This window comes from Sinohyriopsis cumingii, chromosome 1 (assembly GCF_028554795.1).
Source record: "Sinohyriopsis cumingii isolate HCF-2022 chromosome 1, ASM2855479v2, whole genome shotgun sequence".
In the NCBI taxonomy this organism is placed as follows: domain Eukaryota; kingdom Metazoa; phylum Mollusca; class Bivalvia; order Unionida; family Unionidae; genus Sinohyriopsis; species Sinohyriopsis cumingii.
Window position 1 is genome coordinate 17,605,287 of NC_142961.1, and position 16,833 is coordinate 17,622,119.

The following is a 16,833-nucleotide window of genomic DNA, read 5'->3' on the forward strand; positions in this document are numbered from 1 at the left end:
TGTTTAGAGTTCCCAGGTATGACCATATTGCCATCCTTTGTTTAGAGTTCCAAGGTATGACCATATTGCCATCCTTTGTTTAGAGTTCCCATGTCTGACCATATTGCCATCCTTTGTTTAGAGTTCCCAGGTATGACCATTTTGCCATCCTTTGTTTAGAGTTCCAAGGTATGACCAGATTGCCATCCTTTGTTTAGAGTTCCAAGGTATGACCATTTTGCCATCCTTTGTTTAGAGTTCCCAGGTATGACCATATTGCCATCCTTTGTTTAGAGTTCCCAGGTATGACCATTTTGCCATCCTTTGTTTAGAGTTCCAAGATATGACCATATTGCCATCCTTTGTTTAGAGTTCCCAGTTATGACCAGATTGCCATCCTTTGTTTAGAGTTCCCATGTCTGACCATATTGCCATCCTTTGTTTAGAGTTCCCATGTCTGACCATATTGCCATCCTTTGTTTAGAGTTCCCAGGTATGACCAGATTGCCATCCTTTGTTTAGAGTTCCCAGGTATGACCATATTGCCATCCTTTGTTTAGAGTTCCCAGGTATGACCATTTTGCCATCCTTTGTTTAGAGTTCCAAGATATGACCATATTGCCATCCTTTGTTTAGAGTTCCCAGTTATGACCAGATTGCCATCCTTTGTTTAGAGTTCCAAGGTATGACCATATTGCCATCCTTTGTTTAGAGTTCCCAGGTATGACAATATTGCCATCCTTTGTTTAGAGTTCCAAGGTATGACCATATTGCCATCCTCTGAGTTCCCAGGTATGACAATATTGCCATCCTTTGTTTAGAGTTCCAAGGTATGACCATATTGCCATCCTCTGAGTTCCCAGTTATGACCAGATTGCCATCCTTTGTTTAGAGTTCCAAGGTATGACCATATTGCCATCCTTTGTTTAGAGTTCCCAGGTATGACCATATTGCCATCCTTTGTTTAGAGTTCCAAGGTATGGCCATTTTGCCATCCTTTGTTTAGAGTTCCAAGGTATGACCATATTGCCATCCTTTGTTTAGAGTTCCAAGGTATGACCATTTTGCCATCCTTTGTTTAGAGTTCCAAGGTATGACCATATTGCCATCCTTTGTTTAGAGTTCCAAGGTATGACCATATTGCCATCCTTTGTTTAGAGTTCCAAGGTATGACCATTTTGCCATCCTTTGTTTAGAGTTCCAAGGTATGACCATATTGCCATCCTTTGTTTAGAGTTCCAAGGTATGACCATATTGCCATCCTTTGTTTAGAGTTCCAAGGTATGACCAGATTACCATCCTTTGTTTAGAGTTCCAAGTTATTACCATATTGCCATCCTTTGTTTCAACATTAGGGAGGACATTGCCCAAGTTTACCAAATCCAAGATGCAACATTTATGATAATTTAGCCACACATGAAAGCAAAAATTGGCACAAGAAGGGTAGTAAAGTCACCACACATTCCAAAATAAAAATATTAAAAAAACATGAAATCAAGAGAATTTACTTTATATTGTATACTATTTGTGTGTGTTTTACATGTAATTATTAATTCTGAAGTCTTATCTTTTTACAGCTGAGTTCCCTTGCCTTTATGGATTTGGAAATTCTAAGTGGCCTATACACTGCTATGCCAAACTGGGATTTAACATCAATGCACAACATGGTGGATGTGCTGGTTTGATCCTGGTCTCCAATTCATATGGATCGGATGGGTCAAACACGACAGCAGAAATATTTTTTCTGACTACTGGATTTGATGCTAACCATTTCTCAGTCACATCAATTGGGAAAAGTAATGCAGGTCATTTTGGTGCAGAAAATGAGTTTGTGACTGATGAGCAAGGAAATCTTATTGGCAGTCACATGTTTGGTTCAAATCATGTAATGCTGATGACAAATTATGGTTGCTATGGTAACCTGAAACATGGTGTGTATGTAAAAGGGCCACCAGGGTCAGATGAACCCCTTAATCTACCCCTGAATGTCAATGGATCCCTGAATGGAGATCATGGTGCTGGAGTGACACTGGTTCTCTGCAGCAGTAGTGAGCATAGTGCCATGTACATGATCAGGTCAGGACATAAAGGAGACTATCTGGAAATGGTCCATCTTTCTGGGGACAACATTTGGAAATTTAGTGCAGCAGGAGGAGGGGTGTTGCAAGTGACTGGTGCTGGTAACAGTAACTATGGTATTTTCCATAATCGACAAAACTTGATCAAGGATGAAATCCATGCTAGAGCCAGAACATGCCTCGCACAAGCCATAGATGGTAGCCATATCACCACATTGATATCTAGCATGCCTGTACATGCCACATACATTGTCATGTGCTCCAACAGTAATGGTACAGAGGACAATACAGCAGGAGCCTTGTACCACATCTCCACTGAGTCAAGCAACCTTAAAGTAAGCAAGTGCATGACTGGTAGCCATGGAAACTGCTACGAAAATTATGATTTATGGAAATTTTATGTATCATCAGGAAAACTTGTTGTCACAGGGCCTTCAGGACCATGCAGGTATGCTCTTTTGTCTGACAGCAAGGATGATGGGAATGGTGGAGAGGATGTTTATTCCCTCACAGGTTGTTTGGCAACAGGGGAGCCACACAAGATACAAGGAACTGTGAGGATTGCTGACAGTGAAATAGTTGGGGTTGTGGACAGGCCTTCCAGGATAATTATTCAATCAGATGTGAAGATTCTTGAGGTTTTTGAGGCAGATGAACTAGAGAGAACTGGAGACCTCTATGCATTTTACAGGACTTGGAAGGAGAAGGAGAAGACAGTAGGAGTCCATCTGGTAAAGATCTTTGCAGTCAGGAAACATGTAACATGTAAGCTTGTAATTCTATGATGTAGAAAAAGAATTTAATTTATTTCTCATATGCTTTAGCAATGGTAAAATATATGTGATAACATTTATACTTGCTTATAAGTCAAGTCCAGAAGTTACTGGAAAAAAGTAGACCCTGATCAGCTACTGCATAATGCATTGTCAGGTCTGGGTCTGCAGTTTGTTATGAGTAATCAGTAGAACAAATGACAAAAAAATCCTGATCTTCCTGCTCAGTGTCTGTCAGCTGTGTTGTTTGCACTTGTACTTAACTTGTACATCAGTTTATATGTTATGTTTCCAGTGTTAGCAGGTAGTGATGTTATCACAGTGTTGTTAGCAGGTAGTGATGTTATCACAGTGCTGTTTACAGGTATTTGTGTCGTCACAGTGTTGTTAGCTGGTAGTGGTATTTTTCTGCCAGTGTGACAGAGAAATCTAGCTGTTTTGCTACCCTTATTTGTTATCTCAGTCTGGTTGTCTAAGTTCAGGTCATCTCAGTTATGGTGTCCACACACTAGGAACTACTTTTATAAAGAAGAAACCTCTGCAGTAACAAAAAGGAATTCACTCATAAAGCTACTTAAGATCTCTCCAACTTAGATAACACACCCTACAAAATATTTGAGAGAGACAGACACACATGAAGATGAGCTGTTTGGTATTATGCTAGAAACTACACACAGCATGGCAAATTTCATTCTATCTGTAACAGCAAATTTTCAGGTCAGTGTCATTAAATGTAGCTAAAAGTATCTAATTAGTTTTAAATGTTTCATGTGAAATGAATTACAGTGTATGTCCTTTTAGCTAGATTTAATGACACTGACCTGAAAATTTACTGAGCTACAGATATATAAAATTTGTGATGCTGTGTTGAATGAACTATAACAGAAAACACTGTTCCAGACAAACAGGCAATACAACATCACATCAAAATAAAAATCCAAACTCACTCAAGAGCATCCCGCAAAGACAGCAACAATGAGAACTGTTTTATGTCAGATATGTGCTCTTCAAACTTTGTCAAACACCCCCAACAAGCCCCATATGAATCAAACATTGCAAACAAATGAAAATTCCTGCATTTACCAATCAATGGTTCATTCATCAGTCTACATACTATTCTACAAGAAGATTTCCATGTAGTGTATCATTGTACCAGTAACAGCGACACTTGCCATATTTCCATTACAGAAATTAAAAAATTTCAAAAATATTATGAATTAGACATTTCCTCAAAGTCATTACACACTTCAATATAGCTGTGTACTTTATTGTACTATTACCTTACATAGAACATTTTCCAAATTGGAACTGATGAAAGTTGAAAGTTAACAGGATAAATGATATTAATTACTTATTGTTATTTTTATATGACATTCATCAATTAAATATGATAATACAGTAATAATATCAAATAATTATATGTTTCTAATTTCTCGTGCATAGAACTTGTGTACTTAGTGGACTGGACTCCCAATGCTCTCATTAGAATATCTGTATTAATACATGTTCACAAAAATAAAAGCACATGGCTTGAGACACTCATTATGCAATACTTGCAACTTGTAACAATTATAACTTTCTTTCTTCTTGATTTTTTTGTTTCTTTTCTATGAGCAGCCTAGATTCTACTTTGACAATTATTCAGATTTTCATCAAAGATTACAAAACCTTTATACAGAGTGAAAGGCAATGCTAGTCAATGATGAATACGGTGTTTTGAATTTGCTGACTATATCGCAAAAGTGCAGGGTTATTTTCATTTAAATGGAAACTAATTGGATGAGAACAATAAATAATCTATGTCAGTGTTTATACCAAGACAAGGAAATCCCAGTCATGGATGTACATTTTTTGTCTACTCTTTTGGCAGAACCTCGTGGAGAGACAATGTAACCCCTTGAATTAATTACAATGCTGTTTTCAGTGATATAATCACAGTGATGTTAGCAGGTAGTGATGTTATCACATTGCTGTTAGCAAATGGTGATGTTATCACAGTGCTGTTAGCAGGTAGTGAAGTTATCACAGTGCTTATAACATGTAGTGATGTTATCACAGTGTTATTAGCAGGTAGTGAAGTTATCACAGTGCTGATAGCAGGTAGTGAAGTTATAACAGTGCTTATAGCAGTTAGTGATGTTATCACAGTGCTGTTAGCAAGTAGTGATGTTATCATAGTGGTGTTAGCAGGTAGTGAAGTGATCACAGTATTTGCAGGTAGTGATATAATCACAGTGCTGTTTGCAGTGATCACAGTACTGTTAGCAGGTAGAGAAGTTGTCTTAGTGCTGTTTGCAGTAGTGATGTTGTCACAGTGTTGTTTGCAGAAGTGATGTTGTCCTAGTGCTGTTTGCAGGTGAGATGTAGCATTCTGTGAAACCCTTGTCATTTAAATCATCTTCAATATTAACTTTTATTATAACAGGGAAACCTACCAGTATTTTTCTTCTGCCCAGATTAGGAGATAATGAGACATTTAGACTTTTTCAGTGAAAATTGTACAACACTAACTTCTATTTGTGTTTACATTTGCGAAAGAGATTGACATCATATTGCCGAGACATATTATTCTTTGGAACTCTTGTTTATCAAAGTAGATGCTACAACACTCATGATCAGCTGGACAATTTATGACCCATTTTCACATGCTAAAAAAGACCTACAATATAAATTGTGGTCATTTTGACAAAACTGCCATCAAGCCCTTGGTGTTATTACATCAAAATAAATAAGAACCTAGCTGATGTCGTAACAATTTAGTGATGTGTCCGCATTTATTGCAAATTAATCGATATATTAAGGCTATGGAAGCTGAATGATATCTTCATTTTTTTATTCAAGAAACAAATTAAAAATTAAAAAGTCCGTATGTTTCAATAATTGTTGAAACAGCATCCAAAGTTATTTTTAATACCTTACTTTCATTATAAAGACATTATATTCTTTGCATTTCTAGCTTGATATTCATCTATCGAAAACCAATTACTATACTTCAAGACTCATTAGTCCAAATTATTTGACTTGATCTAAAAAAATTGATACTGTGACAGTTGTCAGAAGTGGATGAAAAAGATATGAAGAATTTTGGAATATAATTTTAAAAAACTATGAATTTTTGTGAAACTCTGGGAAAAAATATGAAAACTTTTGGAACCTTATGAAAATGTGTCATTGTTAAAAACAGTTTTCTTGAAGCTTAAATATTATTGATTGCAACATAATAGTTTTTACTAGGTGTTCATATCCATGGCACAGCTAAAGAATGCATGACTGTACAAATTCTTTTTTATCAGCCCAGAACAGTTTCAGAATTATGCTTACCAAGTTAAGAGTTTTGTCACTTTTGTAGTATTCTGAATGGAATATCGAGAAAAAGTCTGTACATGTATATTTTTTGCTTTTATAAAATCCTGCATTTCAGACAACTAAGTATTTTCCAGTTAAGTTTAATGAATCTGATGAAAGTCACATTTTCTGAAATACCAAGGGTTGCATTTCCTGCTTGACTCTGCTTTGCTTACAAATTGGTAGCCTGCATTGTACATGGACTGCTATTGATATAGATAAGTCAAGAGTGACTGAGTTAAGACTTTCATTTAGGTAGGAAATAAGTTATTTTTTTTATTGCTTACAAAAGAAGCCTGTGTATCAGCTCCAGACTGATATAATAATAAATCATTGTGTTAGTCATCAATTCTGTTTAGTACTGTTTGTGGTGTATTTGTTTAACTTAGTTGCCGGTCAAATACATGTGCATTTTGCCCCATCCTTTAGGACCTTGGTAGAAGAAGGGGCTCATTTTCAAATTAAAATCTTATTTATTCACTATATTTTAAGAAGGTATTTTATCTTTATTTTTCTGTATTGGAAATAGAGAGAATGTCTCCAAGTCCTTTTCAGCATGTCTGATTTTCAACTGTCTAGCATAACTTTTGTGTAATAGTAACTGTTGAATAACAAAGTTACCCATGATAGAATACAAATTACCCATGATAGCATACAAATAACCCATAATCTCATAAAAAATGGAATAAAAACTGTTTGCAGTGGACAGATCACATGTATTGTAATATCCACTGATAATAACAATCCAAATCAAAAGTTTAGGTTTAATAGAATTGATTGCCAAGTGACTTGTGTGATAACCCATGGCTAATGCTAGCTGTACTATGAAGTATTGTATAAAGTGGGTTGTGTGTTAACCCTCATGTAATGCTAGCTACACTATAAAGTGTTGTGTAAGGTGGCTTATGTGATAAACCTCATGTAATGCTAGCTATACTAAAAAAAAAAAAAAAAAAAAAAAAAATGTGCTAGCTATACTATGAAGTGTTGTGTAAAGTGACTTGTGTGATAACCCACGGCTAATGCTAGCTATACTATGAAATGTGTGTAAAGTGGCTTGTGTGATAACCCTCATGTAATGCTAGCTATACTATGAAGTGTTGTGTAAAGTGACTTGTGTGATAACCCATGGCTAATGCTAGCAATACTATGAAGTGTAGTGTAAAGTGGCTTGTGTGATAACCCTCATGCAATGCTAGCTATACTATGATGTGTTGTGTAAATTGGTGTGTGTGATAACCCACAGGTAATGCTAGAAACACTATGAGGTGTTGTGTAAAGTGGAGCAGCAATAAGTGGGTTGCAAGTCTGAATACTGCCCAGACTAGACCAGCCCATATCAGCTGCTGTGGTATGTTTCAGGGCAAGGCATTTTACTCTGAATTGCTTTGGCAATAATTAGTCTGTAATATACTTATGTGCCGTTAAGTACAAATCAATTGATCACTCATTATAAAGTAAACATTAATGAGACTTAATGTTTGGCATTGACTGAGGTAGGGTTTATTTCAATTAATGCTTTTGTTTTCTTCATGCTCTCCAGCACTGAATATGGTATCAAATAAATCACTGTCAAATTCATATTTCAGTTTTTATCTTTTAATAAATACAGTTTAAGATAAAATGCAATAAATATGAAATCACTGTCTATTTTGTGTTTTATTTGTTTAAAATTAATTTATCATTTTCAGTAATCAAATTTAATTTATCCATGAATAATGCATGACTATGTAAATTACTTTTGGTGGATCGATGGTGACGAGAATTTGTGAGGTAGCTCACAAACTTAAAATGACTTTTCTTCAAAATAAAATAAAATTTTACTCCTGAAATGTTCTGTTGCTGAAGATGTTTTTCTATGGTAAATAATGTTAGTTCCAAGAGATCTTTAGCAAACATTACCATGATGTGTATTTTGTTGGGTAAATTAACAGGATGTGTATTGTTGGGTAAATGAACAGGATGTATATTGTTGAGTAAATTAACAGGATGTGTATTGTTGGGTAAATTAACAGAATGTGTATTGTTGGGTAAATTACCATGATGTGTATTGTTGGGTAAATTAACAGGATGTGCATTGTTGGGTAAATTAACAGGATGTGTATTGTTGGGTAAATTACCATGATGTGTATTGTTGGGTAAATTAACAGGATGTGTATTATTGGGTAAATTACCATCATGTGTATTGTTGGGTAAATTAACAGGATGTGTATTATTAGATACACAACATTACAGATAATTTTTGCAAGGCCAAACTGAAAGTTACCAACTTTGGACCAAATTATAGTATTTTAAGCACTTATGAAAATTATATTTGATGTTTTCACATAATTATTTGTATACCAAAATGAATAATAAAATAATGTAAGGTGTACAAAAGTTACTGAAAGTTCAGTACTATGTAAAACATAGAGCCACACAAATTGTTTTTTTAACAACTTCTTAAAATGTACTAATATAATTTACAATAATTGTAAAAGGTCTGGTTTGTCATGATTTTAAGATATTCGTAGTGGTAATACATTAAAAAATATATGTTCTATCTTTTTTTTAAAGGATTGAAAGTAAAACTAGGTATGACAGAATGCTAACATTAACAAACTCCTCAAGATTAATACAAAATTGTTATGACCTGCATGTTACATTTTGAATTTAGTCTTCTGACAAAATGGTTATTTTTCAGCCGGCAATGATGTGTTCATTAACCTTGAGGGATCTCCACAGAAACTGATCAGACAGAAGGCAGGTGTTATATATGCCCTCAACGCTGGTGGGCCAGACTATCACGCCCTCTCCAACATCATCTACACTAGTGAATTCAGCCAGTTTGCAAGCTTCACCTATGATGTTTGCTATGGTAAGATTTGGTAGAAAGATTACTCCTTTTCATCATCATTATCTTCACCAAAAGAACTAGTGTCTATACAGATTTGTAAATTCTTTATAGCTTTGAAAATTCATTTGAAAATAAAGTGATGTTAATTAATATATTTCCTATCTAATGGATCACTGGTCTCAAAAACTTATTGTTATTATACCACATATTTTCTCATCTTTGTATGTTATCTCAAAATACAGAGTGTTAAATAATGTTTATCTTAGAAGTTAGTTAACATGTAGGTTCAGATGTAGTAGAATAAGGTACTTATTGAACCATTGTCTTAAGCCCCTTTGACTCACCTATCATATAAAATCTGCTTCTTAGTCATTCTTCCTGCAGCATTTAATTAGATACATGCATTGCTGGTTGATGAGTGAATTACTTGCCTTGTTGGTTGATCAGTGAGATACATGCCATGTTGGTTGATCAGTGAATTACATGCCTTGTTGGTTGATCAACGAGATATTTACCTTGTTGGTTGATCAGTTAGATACACACCTTGTTGGTTGGTGAGTGAGATACATTCCTTGTTAGTTGATTAGTGAATTACATGCCTTGTTGGTTGATCAGTGAGATACATGCCTTGCTGGTTGATCAGTGAATTACATGCCTCATTGGTTGATCAGTGAGATATATACCTTATTGGTTGATCAGTGAATTACATGCCTTGCTGGTTGATCAGTGAATTACGTGCCTTGCTGGTTGATCAGTGAATTACATGCCTTATTGGTTGATCAGTGAGATACATGCCTTGATGGTTGTTCATTAGGTACATGCCTTGTTGGTTGGTCAGTGAATTACATGCCTTTTTGGTTGATCATTTAGATACATGCCTTGTTGGTTGATCAGTGAATTACATGCCTTGTTAGTTGATTAGTGAATTACGTGCCTTATTGGTTGATCATTTAGATACAAGCCTTGTTGGTTGATCATTTAGATACATGCCTTGCTGGTTGATCATTTAGATACATGTCTTGTTGGTTGATTAGTGAATTACATGCCTTGTTGGTTGATCATTTAGATACACACCTTGTTGGTTGATCATTTAGATACATGCCTTATTGGTTGGTCAGTTAGATACATGCCTTGCTGGTTGATCAGTGAATTACATGCCTTACTGGTTGAACAGTGAATTACATGCCTTATTGGTTGATCATTTAGATACATGCCTTGTTGGTTGGTCAGTGAGATACATGCCTTGTTGGTTGATCAGTGAATTACATGCCTTGCTGGTTGATCAGTGAATTACATGCCTTGTTGGTTGATCAATGAAATACATGCCTTGCTGGTTTTTCAGTGAATTTTATGTTACGTGTTTAGGCTCTAATAAACAGTAACAAGAAAAGAGTGAAGGCAACAAGCTTTGTAAAATTTAACAAATAATTTATTTCCCTAGAAAAACAAGGTAAAATTGGAAAAAAGAATTTATTCTTTTAAGAATCAAATAATCCAAGAATAATCCAAGAATTAAAAATTAGTAGTCCTAATAATGAAATGTTCTAATGAATTTGAGTTCAAGTCCTGATGAAAAATCCACAATGGAAGGTGATGACATATACTATAGCCTGTATAAGACTGATCTGTCTACAGTTCTTTGTTGTACCATGGAAAATGATGTTCCAGTGTTTGAGATCCGAATAAAATTTCAGTAAATGTCTTTGTCCAAGAATTCTGTATGAGCACTTAAATATTCCAGGGAAACTAATTAATCTTTTAGAATCCAGATAATTTGAAGAACATTTAAAATATAACTCAAACTAGTCACAACAAAACAAACACCTTGACATAAAGTGTTTAAAAGCCCAGACTGACATTATATATCAAAATCTCACTATTAAATATGACAACTGCGCAATTCTGGTAAAACCAGAATTTCAGAATAGAGGCTATTTACATGTGTAAAGTCATGTACACCAGTACAGCCTCACCTTAAGTATAAATCCCTCACTCTACAAATCACATATTTGATTGAATAAAAAAAAGTTGTTTACTTGATTCTCAATCAAGGCCAGGAACTAGGTCAGCTTTTAGATACAAAGTTCTATTTTAGGTGTTTATGACAAAACAGTCAGGTCAAACTAATTTCTGGAAAATTTCAAATTCCAGTAAAGAAAATTACATTACTATAACATGTAATGGAAATAATTTTAAGAAAACAACTAACAAACAAATAATTAAATTAAATCAAATATAAATTAAATCAGATATACATAACAATTATATGCCTTGTTGGTTGATCAGTGAATTACATGCCTTGTTGGTTGATCAGTGAGAAACATGCCTTGTTGGTTGATCAGCAAGATATATACCATGTTGGTTGATCAGTTAGATACACACCTTGTTGGTTGGTCAGTGAGATACATGCCTTGTTAGTTGATAGTGAATTACATGCCTTGTTGGTTGATCAGTTAGATACATGCCCTGTTGGTTGGTGAGATATATGGCTTGTTAGTTGATTAGTGAATTACATGCCTTGTTGGTTGATCAGTGATGATCAGTGAGATACATGACTTGCTTGTTGATCAGTGATTTACATGCCTTGTTGGTTGATCAGTGAGATATTTACCTTGTTGGTTGATCAGTTAGTTACATACCTTGTTGGTTGGTGAGTGAGATACATACCTTGTTAGTTGATTTGTGAATTATATGCCTTGTTGGTTGATCAGTTAGATACATGCCCTGTTGATTGGTGAGTGAGATACATGCCTTGTTGATTAGTGAACTACATGCCTTGTTGGTTGATCAGTGAGATACATAACTTGTTTGTTGATCAGTGATTTACATGCCTTGTTGTTTGATCAGCAAGATATTTACCTTGTTGGTTGATCAGTTAGATACACACCTTGTTGGTTGGTGAGTGAGATACATGCCTTGTTAGTTGATTAGTGAATTACATGCCTTGTTAGTTGATTAGTGAATTACATGCCTTGTTGGTTGATCATTTAGATACATGCCTTGTTGGTTGATCAGTGAGTTACATGTCTTATTAGTTGTTCAGTGAATTACATGCCTTGTTGGTTGATCAGTGAGATATAAGACTTGTTGGTTGATCAGTAAGATACATGCCATGTTTTTTTATCTGAACTATCCACAGTTCTTCCTTGGTGGTTTGGTTTAGCTTATGACAGCTCCTGCTTTTATTGCCAAAAACAGGCTCCATTTTATGCTGAATCAGTTATTTATTTTTGAACCCCTGGTTACCTTGGAGCCTTCACCTCAGGGGTGTCTACATGCCATTTAAGGGTTTTTATGTGGTACATAAGGTAACTGATCTGATAGAAAGAGGGAGGTATTGCTTGTTCTTGACAATATTTCAACTCAGTCACTGTCATCTTGGATATATTGAACTGTCTGTTCAGCTTATAAGGAAATAGTCCATGACCAGATGAAATTATTATCAGTCACCATCAACATAGTATCTGAGCACAACTGACACATTATCCAGTGTGTGTGTTGGAGGTCAGAGACAATATTTTCTAGCTTCTACCTCAGAGATATTCTATCCCAAAGGGATCATTTTGATCTGGAGGACAACATGCTACCTCCTAGTGAATTAATTAACTAGTCAATTAATGAATCTTAAATCAGCTTTACTTATGAATTGTATATAGTATGTACACATAAATTGTGGTGCATATGTTTATCATCACTTCATATTTTGTTATTAAAGGGACACGATGTAAAGCTCTCGGTGGGGTAAAAACACCAACCAACATCCCTCAGATTCTTTGCAATACCCATGATGGGTTCCTGAATTGTACCACAAGAAGTCCAGGGGTGGAACCAGTGGATGAACAGAAAGTCAACTGGTTGGTAAGTTAACTCCCACACATAGCACAGGGGTGGAGCCAGTGGATGTATAGAAAGTCAGCTGGGTTTTAAGTTCACTCCTCAGAGGATCACATGCCACAATGTATCAGCTTTGTCAAAGTTGAACCTAAAGGATGAATACCAAGAAATAGTTCCAGTACATACACACATACTGGTATTCATAAATACAAACACACATAATACTGGTATTAACAAATGCATACACACAGTATACTAGGCTTAAGAAATACATGCACTCATATTGGTATTAATAAATACATACACACATAATGCTGCTATTAAGATATACATACACATATCATACTGGTCTTAAGAAATACATACACAAATATTTGGTAATGCATACACACTTCATACTGATATTAATAAATACATACATTGTATTGGTATTAATAAATACCTACATACTGGTATTGATAAATATTTACTTCACATTGTTATTAACAAATACATACACACATTCTGGTATTAATAAATATATAATACATACATACTGGTATTAATAAATACATACATGCATCATACTGGTAAAAGCAAATACATATACATGTACTGGTATTAACAAATACATACACACATGCTGGTATTAATAAATACATACACACTCATACTGATATTAGTAAATACATACACACATCATACTGGTATTACTAAATAGATACATACATACAGGTATTAGCTGTTAATTTTTTCATTCAGATTGAGGATATTTCAAATGGCCAGTACAGAATAAGGGTACACATGAATTCAAAGGTGACCAGAAACCTGATGGTCAATGGCATTGAGATCAGTGATCAGATGACAAAAGTAAGTTGGACTAATACAGGAATTAAAGTGATCATTAAAAGATTCAGGTCATTTTGTTATGCTTTCTGTTAGTGGTTCATGTAACTGAGGCATATATAGAGGAGAGAAGTATTGTGTATAAGAATATAGGGACATTATGGTTTTATAGGGGATAGCCATTTTGTATATGAGGACATACAGACATTATGGTTCTATAGGTAATAGCCATTTTGTGTATGAGGATATACAGACATTATGGTTTTATAGGGATAACCATTTTGTGTATGAGGACATACAGACATTATGGTTTTATAGGGGATAGCCATTTTGTGTATGAGGACATACAGACATTATGGTTTTATAGGGATAACCATTTTGTGTATGAGGACATACAGACATTATGGTTTTATAGGGGATAGCCATTTTGTTTATGAGGACATACATACATTATGGTTTTATAGGGGATAGCCATTTTGTGTATGAGGACATACAGACATTATGGTTTTATAGGGATAACCATTTTGTGTATGAGGACATACAGACATTATGGTTTTATAGGGGATAGCCATTTTGTTTATGGAGACATACAGACATTATGGTTTTATAGGGGATAGTCATTTTGTTTATGAGGACATACATACATTATGGTTTTATAGGGGATAGCCATTTTGTGTATGAGGACATACAGACATTATGGTTTTATAGGGGATAGCCATTTTGTTTATGGGGACATACAGACATTATGGTTTTATAGGGGATAGCCATTTTGTGTATGAGGACATACATACATTATGGTTTTATAGGGGATAACCATTTTGTATATGAGGACATACATACATTATGGTTTTATAGGGGATAGCCATTTTGTTTATGAGGACATTTGGACATTATGGTTTTATAGGGATAACCATTTTGTATATGAGGACATACAGACATTATGGTTCTATAGGGGATAGCCATTTTGTTTATGAGGACATACAGACATTATGGTTTTATAGGGGATAGTCATTTTGTGTATGAGGACATATAGACATTATGGTTTTATAGGGGATAGTCATTTTGTGTATGAGGACATATAGACATTATGGTTTTATAGGGATAACCATTTTGTGTATGAGGACATACAGACATTATGGTTTTATAGGGATAACCATTTTGTGTATGAGGACATACAGACATTATGGTTCTATAGGTGATAGTCATTTTGTTTATGAGGACATACAGGCATGGTTTTATAGGGGATAGTCATTTTGTTTATGAGGACATACATACATTATGGTTTTATAGGGGATAGTCATTTTGTTTATGAGGACATACAGACATTATGGTTTTATAGGGATAACCATTTTGTGTATGAGGACATACAGACATTATGGTTCTATAGGGGATAGCCATTTTGTTTATGAGGACATTTGGACATTATGGTTTTATTGCTTAAATTGAATGATCATTGCCAGCAAAATATATTCAATCAAACCTGTCCAAAAGGTCACCTTTACTCAGGGGTCACCTGTTCACAATGGCCTTTCTAATTCCCTCCTGGCCAGTTCCCTATATAAATTTCCTGTATGTAATGGTCACCTTCCTTCTGTGGTCAGGTGTTACAGGTGTTTCCTAGCCAAACACTGGTTTCTCCCTGTCTTAAGCGGTCAGTAGAGCATATCTACACTAACTGTTCAGGGTGTGCAAACTGAATTTCGACTTTACAAGGATGGCATTGTTTACACTTACATAATGTGAATCAATGTGCAAATATTTCCAATATGGCTTGTACTCATAGCAAAACTATCATAGCAAAATGGAAGTCACCTTTTGTACCAGTGTCACAGGTATAGTTTTGAACAAAGTTGCGAGTTACATTACTTTTTATTAGGGTAAGTGGTCATTCACTAATCATAACATTTCTGTAAATGCAAGTGTAAATGTAAGTTTGTGGGTTAAAGAAATAGCCATATAAGTTTCTTTTGATTTTTTTGTTCAGCACAGACTTTTCACATAAGCCAGCTAGCTGTCTTTTGATCTTGGCAAGTTGAGCAACTGACTAATACAGATATTGTTTTTATAATGTGAACCATCTAAGATAGGTGCGTATTTTTAAGTGGTGATGATTTCAAAACAATCTAAGATAGGTGTGTATTTGTAATTGTTGATGATTTCAAAACAATCTAAGATCAGTGTGTATAGTTTTAAGTGGTGATGATTTCATTTATACGATCTAACATCAGTGTGCATTTTTAAGTAGTGATGATTTCATTTATACAATCTAAGATCGGTGTGTATTTTTAAGCGGTGATGATTTCATTTATACGATCTAAGATCAGTGTGTATAGTGCTTCTTAGATAATGATGTAATGCACATGAGGGAATAGAATGAGGATACAGTAATCTTATTTGGAACTTTTATTTTATTATTTTATTATTTCTGTTTTTGCTACTTAACAGCTGATCTAAATACATGTACGCCGATAGCATACTACTGCAGCTAATAATAATCCATGCAAAATAATATTAATGATTAATGATTAATGATACTACTACTAATAATAATCCATGCAAAATAATATTAATGATTAATGATACTACTGCTAATAATAATCCGTGCAAAATAATATTAATGATTAATGATACTACTGCTAATAATAATCCATGCAGAATAATATTAATGATTAATGATACTACTGCTAATAATAATCCATGCAAAATAATATTAATGATTAATGATACTACTGCTAATAATAATCCATGCAAAATAATATTAATGATTAATGATACTACTGCTAATAATAATCCATGCAAAATAATATTAATGATTAATGATACTACTGCTAATAATAATCCATGCAGAATAATATTAATGATTAATGATACTACTGCTAATAATAATCCATGCAAAATAATATTAATGATTAATGATACTACTGCTAATAATAATCCATGCAAAATAATATTAATGATTAATGATACTACTGCTAATAATAATCCATGCAAAATAATATTAATGATTAATGATACTACTACTAATAATAATCCATGCAAAATATTAATTATTAATGATACTACTACTAATAATAATCCATGCAAAATAATATTAATGATTAATGATACTACTGCTAATAATAATCCATGCAAAATAATATTAATGATTAATGATACTACTGCT

The 16,833-nt window shown here is 34.2% G+C and overlaps 1 protein-coding gene across 1 annotated transcript in view; it reads left to right on the forward strand.

Moving 5' to 3' along the window:
* Window positions 1–16,833, forward strand: part of LOC149806502 (uncharacterized) — a 145,113-nt gene that overhangs the window by 6,622 nt on the left and 121,658 nt on the right. The window contains exons 4-7 of the mRNA XM_089953913.1: window positions 1,557–2,822; window positions 8,859–9,032; window positions 12,727–12,869; window positions 13,587–13,694. Of these exons, the coding sequence (XP_089810039.1) occupies window positions 1,557–2,822; window positions 8,859–9,032; window positions 12,727–12,869; window positions 13,587–13,694 (1,691 nt within the window). The remainder of the gene's footprint in view (window positions 1–1,556; window positions 2,823–8,858; window positions 9,033–12,726; window positions 12,870–13,586; window positions 13,695–16,833) is intronic.